This window comes from Solanum tuberosum, unplaced genomic scaffold (assembly GCF_000226075.1).
Source record: "Solanum tuberosum cultivar DM 1-3 516 R44 unplaced genomic scaffold, SolTub_3.0 scf00233, whole genome shotgun sequence".
Taxonomy (NCBI): Eukaryota; Viridiplantae; Streptophyta; class Magnoliopsida; order Solanales; family Solanaceae; genus Solanum; species Solanum tuberosum.
In genome coordinates this window covers 944,008-952,634 of record NW_006239170.1, presented here as the reverse complement: position 1 = coordinate 952,634, position 8,627 = coordinate 944,008, and the positions used below count along the sequence as shown (strand labels likewise).

The 8,627-nt window shown below is 33.8% G+C and overlaps 1 protein-coding gene across 3 annotated transcripts in view; it reads left to right on the top strand.

The window, feature by feature from the left end:
- The first annotated feature begins 512 nt into the window (after positions 1-512).
- Positions 513-8,627, top strand: part of LOC102588823 (diacylglycerol kinase 5) — a 13,677-nt gene continuing 5,562 nt past the window's right edge. For 2 of the 3 annotated variants that reach the window (XM_006357487.2, XM_006357485.1), the window contains exons 1-9: positions 755-1,051; positions 1,209-1,424; positions 1,559-1,681; positions 1,818-1,946; positions 2,276-2,361; positions 3,410-3,533; positions 4,612-4,660; positions 5,652-5,734; positions 7,641-7,708. In XM_006357487.2, the coding sequence (XP_006357549.1) occupies positions 962-1,051; positions 1,209-1,424; positions 1,559-1,681; positions 1,818-1,946; positions 2,276-2,361; positions 3,410-3,533; positions 4,612-4,660; positions 5,652-5,734; positions 7,641-7,708 (968 nt within the window). In that variant the 5' untranslated portion in view covers positions 755-961. The other variant, XM_006357486.2, reaches the window with a different exon arrangement.

The following is an 8,627-nucleotide window of genomic DNA, read 5'->3' as shown; positions in this document are numbered from 1 at the left end:
TAAAACTAAATGAAGCATTTTCAATATTTTTCATCTAAAAAAAGATTAAAATATTTTCTCCATATTGAATTCTTAAGTAGATCACTATTTATTCATGAAAATATGGGTAAACAATTTATCCAATCCATTTTTACCCATATCAAATATGGACGGATTGAATTATTACCCATTTTATGTTGACCCATTTTCAATCCGCCCAAATTTGACCAAACCCGCTCATTTGCCAGGGGCCGATTTCCTTGTGTTGAGTCTAAAAAAGACGTTTTGAAGATTCTGATTTGTCTCAAAATCCCACTACGTCTTTTATTCTTGGCGCCTTCGAAACAAGAAAAATTCTGAATAAAACAACTAATCAAAGCATACCATTAGTGAATATAAGGAACAAAAAAGGGGAAATTTCAAAATACAGCCAACTAACTTGCAAAAAAGAAAGCACCCTTACAGTTTCCTCATCATTAATTACTACAGTATCATTTTCAATTTTTGATTCCATTTAATTAAATCATTAAGTTTTAAAACTGCTAGTCAGTATATGTTAGGCCAATGTGATCATTAAGAAAGTTCAACGAATCAGTCAAATTCACTCGCACACGGCGCCATCACGCGTCTTCATCCTTCTTCCTTCCGTCTCCTTTATAGATCCGAATTTCGCCCAAAAGTCCTTTACTGTTGACGCACGCTTAATTTCTGATTCTTCCGAATATCGCTCTGCATACGTAGCATAATTCATGTACTTTTCTTTCTCAGGTAAATCTTCTGCTTCTGCTTTTTCTCATTCGAATTCCAGTTTGATTTTATGAAGCAACGTTTAATTTCATCGAATTTGCACGAAGTCAATCGCTTTGAATTCCTTGTTGATCGTTGTTTCCTATCTGAGTTGCGTGTAGAAATGCATGTGAATTTTGGTTTTTAGAAGTTAAACTGAATGTCAGACGACTGATTATGTGCTGAATGTAAATGTATGAAGAAGTTTGACTTAGGTCGATATGAGGAATCAGTGTTTTCCGCAGGATCATGTTTGTTGAAATTTCTCTCACGGCCTTTGAACAGAGTAATTTCCATGATTTGAATGTGTTTAAAGTAATTCCTTGCTGAAAGATGTGATATGATAGCAGTTATTACCTTTTATTGAACTTTATTTTCACCTTATGTGTGTACTTTATTGTGTTTTGCTTATTTTTATGTTTGTTGTTAATGTGGCTCTGCAGTTGGAGTTAATGGCAGATTCTGAGTCCGAGCACAATAGCATCCATAGAAACTTTTATATTCCTACTTATATACTTGCACCGAATGCTTCGAGCAACAGTTTACGTTTACCTGATGTACCTACATGCCCTGTGCTAGTGTTCGTCAACTCTAAAAGTGGAGGTCAACTTGGAGGAGAACTTCTTCGAACATTTCACCATCTTCTTAACAAATATCAGGTACTTAAGCTGTTTCCCTTGATTCACATAGGCAAAAGAAACAACTGCACAAGTTATCAGGGAGAAGAAGCTGTTTCGTGAACATGCTATATTTTTTCGCTTCTATATAATTATTTTGTTACATAACTTTTCAGGTTTTTGATTTGGGAGAAGAAGCTCCTGATAGTGTTTTACGTAGACTATATTTGAATATAGAAAGGCTCAAGGGTAATGGTGATCGATTTGCTGCCGAAATTGAAGAGAGAATGAGAATTATTGTGAGTTGAATTCTTTGAGTTGGTTCATGATTTTAACAGGTTTTCTCATAACTTCACCGGAGGGACAGATGATTATTTCCAGCACAACATACTGACATTGAATATATATATATATATATATATATATATATATTAGGTTGCAGGTGGAGATGGCACGGCTGGCTGGCTTCTCGGAGTTGTATCTGATCTCAAACTATCTCAGCCACCTCCAATTGCAACAGTACCTTTGGGAACTGGAAACAACCTTCCATTTGCTTTTGGTTGGGTATGGATCTGTGGCAGAAACCGTTGACTCTCTAGATTTTCTTTAAGGATATTTTCATGTAAATTGTAGCTCTTAATATAGTGGTTCAAAAGTTCTCAGTTTGCTTGCCTGGTGTCTCGCTATGCAATTTGTTTTCTAGTTTTTGTTATACTATGTTGAAAATATCAATAAACAACCTGGAATCCGTGTATACAAAACAAATGCTCATAAACATGTTCATTTAGTTAGGAGTACAGTAAAAATCTTTTGTTTCCTATAATACATTAGTTAGTGTGTCTTTAGTCTTGAGAAATATACTTTATGTGATATGCAGTTTTGGTGATTGACAGGGAAAGAAGAATCCAGGGACCGACCTTAACTCCGTCATCTCTTTTTTGAAGCAAGTAATGAATGCAAAGGAAATGAAGATGGACAGGTTATTTTGTTAGTTCATTTGTGATATTGTGGCCTGTCTGAGATTTTGTTAATGTATTTTTGATCCCTTGATGATCAAGTTTTAATTCTTTGTTCAAACTTCTTGGCAGTGGTACAAGCTGAATGTATCGTCTAGCTTAAATTGAATACTGTTGTTTATACATTAAAGAGATGAGAGCTTGTGATGTATAGTTAATTTAAGTGCAGACATCAGGGGTCTCATTTCATTATACTGTTATTGTTTTTCTTGAATCAAAAGTACAGAAATAAAATAACAACAAATGCAAATATTAGATTGATGTAAATATGTATTTTTGTGTAATAATATGTGGATCCTCCTTGAAGATCTATCTTTTCATGGAAATTGGACAATATTTATCTGGTCTCTAGCCGAGTCAAGAAATATTATAGTTTGGGTTTGATGAAGTTGTGAAAGCTCTAGCTTCCATTGAAAGAGAGTTGGAACAGCATAACATGCTCTTAAGGCGCTGTCTCTTCATTTTCTACTGGTTCATAATCTAAACTGCAGTTGAGAAAAGATTGCTATATACGTCATTGTTTTGTGCTTATCATCCAATATTGGTAAAGGGAACAGATTTCTGTATATTCAATTTCTTGTGATAATTGACCCATCTTAAGTTCTTAACATGAAGAATTTTTTTTGTGTCGAGTTAAATGCCTTTTTTTTTGGGAAATTTTCTATTGTTGTTATATCCTATACTCTTGGGGCTCGTTTGGTATGAGGCATACGGGAAAACTAATCCGGGGATTAATTTTAGGATGAGTTCATCCCATGTTTGGTTGAGATAAAATCATGGGATAACTTAGGACATGATTAGTTATCCCGGGAGTGTTGTGTTGTTTTTATCCCATAATGAGGATGGGATAACTTGTTCCCCAACCAAACAAGTCCTTAGTATGGTATATATATTTCGATTGTAGACACTTCTTGAAGTATTATAGGAGTAGTATAATTTCATAGTAAAAAAATGGTGCATCATGACTGTTCATTCTCAATCAACTGGTGTTAAAGAATTTGCTTTATGCAGTTGGCACATTCTTATGAGGATGAGGGCACCAAAAGTTGGTTCTTGTGATCCTGTTGCACCGCTGGAATTGCCTCATTCTTTACATGCCTTTCACCGGGTTTCTCCATCTGATGAACTGAACGTGGTAAGACATCCTTATATGTTAGTGCTTTTGTCCTATAAAGAAATTGTCTTCTCTAATATGAAAAACATACACTTTCATATAGTTTTGCTCCATCTTTTGTATCTCCATAAGATCTTGGTCACTACTCACTTGTATTCATTTTTTTTATATTTTATTTGTTGTGTTATGTCTTTGCTGATGGTATATTAAATCTGGTTCTGCTTCTGTAAAGTCCTGCTCCATATTAAAATAAATAAATCTAGGTTTCGCCCTTTAAGTCTTCTGTTAACCAAATTGGCCGCTAATAACATCCAACAGAGGCACCTTATATAGGAGTACATAATCACTGCAAACAATTTATTTCATTATTTTTATGATACTCTTAGCTTTCAACAATAGTATTGATTTTAAAGAATATTCTACAACATGAGTTTTCTTGCTTTGAGAGAAAGATGAACCAAAAAATCACTGTAATTGTAAAAAGTTACTTGAATAGTGTCGCATAAACAGTGAATAACCATTGGAGTTGATATAATATTTGACTTTCAGCACTTCACACATATATAAAGGTAAATGAGTCTTCAAATTGGCAACACTGATATGGTTGGATGGAGATACCGCTATTGTTAATGATTTGGAGTACATATAATTTATTTGCATTAAGTTGTTCAAGCTAATCTTCTATGAGAAAGGAAAACTGCAGAATCCACCATTATGATTTGAGTGCTATTTGAAAGAGTTAATCATATGTAAAAGAATCAGTATCTTTTACAAATATCAGCTTCTGCATTCAGTAAATTCACTACTTTACAAAGGAGTATCCTTGTGTATTTACTTGTAGTTGGGTAATCATATGATGCCCAGGGTGGGTCATATTCGGGTAAGATTTCTATTTTGGCATACCAATTTCAAATGTATTCACATTGATTAAGAATGAAAAGTGAACATATGGATATGTCTATCAATATGCATGCATACATGTGCCTATCAGTGTGCATGCGTACTTTCTGGCTTTTGCAAGTTACAATTTTCTTAGCTTGATCTTTTTCAAAGTGTTACCCCATTACTGCTTTCCTCTTTTTAACCTAATACCATGCAGGAAGGTTTCCATACATTCCGTGGAGGTTTCTGGAATTACTTCAGCATGGGTAAGTGCATGTTCTTCTGATTAGGAATTAAATTCTATACTGCCATTTAACTTCTTATTTTTTGTCAGACCAGTTAATGATATCGAATAGTTATTGGACTTACAAGTGTGAGACGGGGTTATCCTGTTCAATACGTATAAGAAATGATTATCTTTATATCAACTAGAGAAGTAATCTAAAGAAGATGAGGTAGACCTAAAATTATATGAAGGAAAGTTGTTTCTGAAGATCTACAATCTCTCAGTAGCAGAAATAACTTAGTACATAAGAAAATGGAGGCAAACCATCCATATAGGCTAATACCAATGGTTGGAATCAAGGCTTAGTTGTTGTTACACTTACATAAGGTCCAAGTAGGTAAAATGTGGGATTTACAACCTCTAGTTTTGGATAGCATCTAATTTGTCTTAAAGATTAATTTGGAATGAAATGAGCCTATAGAGTGGAACCAAGAGAGGATTTATTTATCCCACCCATCTAGTTTGGAATTGAGGCACAGGTGATTGATATTAAAACCTTTTATTAAGTCTGGTCTCTTATGGTTTCCGTTCTGTATGTCAATTCTTGGTCTGACTTTTAATTCTAAGTTAATTTGCCTATTAAAGTGTGTAAGATAACCATAACTTCCTTATCTTAATTCTTGCCCTAAATTTGAGTCAAGTAATTTCATTCTAGAGATTGTTCCACTCATCCATTTCTTTTCATAGTTTAAATTCAGAAAAAAAGAAGAAAAGGAGGTCCTCTAAATTAGGCAACTTGAAAGAAGGTGGGGTGCAATTGACTCCATAGATATTTACTTTGTCGTAAAAAGCCTTCATTAGTAAATTGATTTTCTTTAATACGACGGCTAGGAACATACAATTCCCATAGCCATAAACAAAATATCTATTGGTTTATGCCTTAACCTACAGAGACTATGACCTGAAGTTATTTCTTTGCTTCTGCTGTCAGTCATCTAGTACTTCATCTAACACGAATTCTCTGTTATCAGGGATGGATGCACAAGTATCTTATGCATTTCACTCAGAGAGGAAAATGAACCCTGACAAATTCAAAAACCAAATTGTCAATCAGGTAGTGAAGTGGATGACACAAATTAAGATGATACAGCTTTTCTTTGATTTTTTCCTCTGAATCTTTGCATACCAATTTGAAGTTAATTGTCCTAGTCTTGTGCTTTGGACCTTTTGTTTTGTTCTATCTAGAAGAAAAGAAAATTACTCTCAATTTAATGACTGCTGTGACAAAACAAATAAGTTGAAGATGTGGGATTGGGCTCTTGATAGCAGGAGTCAAGCTATTCTGTAATATCTTGTGATGAGTCTTAATATGTTCTGTTATATCACACAGAAGGCCAAAAGTAAAATGACAGCGGTGTTAACTTTGTGTTGGTATCAGCTTATGGAAATTTGATTAATGAAACTCCAGCTTTACATCCCTCGCTGTTGAGACAGATGAAAACATAAGATAGATCAAAGAAAAATATGTGTGCAGCTTTTGTCTTGATTCATCTGCCGTAGACCCTCCTATAAAACCTTGTTTATCCTATCCTTGTGCAAACCCAGTAATCAACATGCTATCGATGTTAAAACTATTTTTTTTGTCTTTTAATTTGTTTATCCACATCTCCCTCGATCTGACAGTCGCATATGCATCCTTGAAACCTTGAGAACTTCTAAAATTGTCGACTAGGCTAATGTTTCAATAATTACATTAGTATGGGCTGGTTCTGAAGTCATTGGTAGGAATATAGGTGATTCGAAGAAGAAAAGGTTAAGAAACTGATTAAGGTCCATCCTAGTTGGTTTAATTTTCTTTTTCTTAATTATGTTAACAGAGGGGAAGTAGGTGATATTAAGCTTAATAAGATATAGGATAATCTGTGAAAAGAATAAGATATATGGTGCTTTTGCCTACTGGTAGTATGCTGTTTTATTTCATTATTATACATTTTCCTTCTTAGATTTCTTATGCCTCTAGTAACTATTTTACAGAATCTGTGTTTTTCTAATGCTTTCCCTATGAATTAATGTCATAAGTCTATTATGCACCCTTAACTCAACATGCTTCAGGAGATCCACAGAAATAGTTGTCATTGCTTGTTATATCATATCTGTCGATGTGGCTTTTATTTCATTAGATTATGATTGATATTTCTCAAAGAGATGAACAAACAGAAGGATGGTAAAATTATATGGGGAAAACTTCGTTTATAGGAGTTACCATACCTTTTTCGGTTGGGAACTATATTTACCACTTTGCCTAATATGGAACTCTCATGGACATAGTAGTGTTATGCTTTAAGTATATAGTGAAAACATTGTTTCTAGGAGGTTCATTAGTTTGACTATTAACCTTTTAGGACATTGCTTGTTCCATACATGGATGAGTCTTAATTCTGTTTGCATCTCATGCCTGCATATTCCATAAGTGAACATCAATAAGCAGATGTCCACATTGAGTAGCAGGATGACTGAACTTTCACTTTTTGTTACGTAGTTATGGACATATTCTACCATTCTACTTTTTTCTAGCTCTAGTAATAATGATATACAGTAAAACAATTTGCAATGACTGGTACTCAAGATAAATGAGGGATAGCCCCAGCCTCCAACTGTAAAATTGGATATCAAGTCAGCAGCGAAGCAAAGTGAGAAATGCCACACTTATGATCTCCCGCTCAGGGGTGTTAGGCTCATAGGTAGGGGTGGAATTTATATTTGTATCAACCAATTAACAATTATTAATGCAACAAGTTATATAATACCATGCTAATTTACTTGGCATTTAATAACTAAGTAGAATTCGTGGTATCTATATCCTTGCTCAAATGAAGTTATTTGCATCATTTTTTCTTGAGGTAGGGTTCTAGCATCTTTTGACTTTCTGTAAATGATTCAAATTACCTGAAATTATTAATTGCTTCAGAGTAAATAATATTTGAAAGGAATGCCTAATGCAATTTTTTCTTGCTCCACAGAGTTCATATTTAAAGCTAGGATGTACACAAGGATGGTTTTTTGCCCCTCTCGTTCATCCTTCTTCGAAGTGAGTCTGCAATGTAGTTTTGTTACACAACTTCTTTCATATCTTTTGCAACTCAACAACACTATATCCTCTTTTATGGAAGCTTGATGACCTTCTTGAAGGTCTGTTATAAGCTGCACCTTATTGGTTTTTCAACAGACAAAATCACAATTAGAATAGTCATCATAGTTTAGATTCCTGAGACTGACCATATTCAGTTCTATTATCTGCTTAAACTTTTTATATCTGTTTCATCAGTAATATGGTACCTTGCTTTTACGTGCTAACTTTAAATAGCCATGTAAATTTGTTTTGATCTTCTCGCCGGAAACATGAAAATGTGAACTTGATGATAACTCTTGGTAACTTAGTGAGATACTCCTATTTTCTGATTTAAATGTCTTTTCTTTTTAGTTCATCCTAAAATAGTGTAATCTCTTCAAAAGTTCACGTATTATTTAAACACAGTAGAGTAGTTTGTCAGCATTAGCAACTTCTACACTACATTTACGCAAGTTGATTGTTCCTGCATACATGAGTGTGAGAATAGATGAACTATTGCATTACTTGCCGGGTAAACCATGACAATCTAAGTTGCTCGGACTCGGGCGCGGGTATCCGAGACGGATGCGAATCCGAGAGTCGGATTCGGCAAAATTTAAATTTTAAGATTCGGGGGTGCGAATCCGAGTATGGATACGGGTGCGGGGATTCGTTAAAATTATTCAATATTATAAATAATAATAATAATAATAATAATAAATATCTTGTAAAATGCTATACTTAAAAGGATATCAATTATAGATATACAAATTTAAAAGTATAAATTAATTACTTGTTACTAATTAATTTTAAAAAAATTATAATTATTTTTATTTATTATAAAAAAGAAATAATCATTTATATATATATATAGCCTATTAAATTAGATAGTAGTACA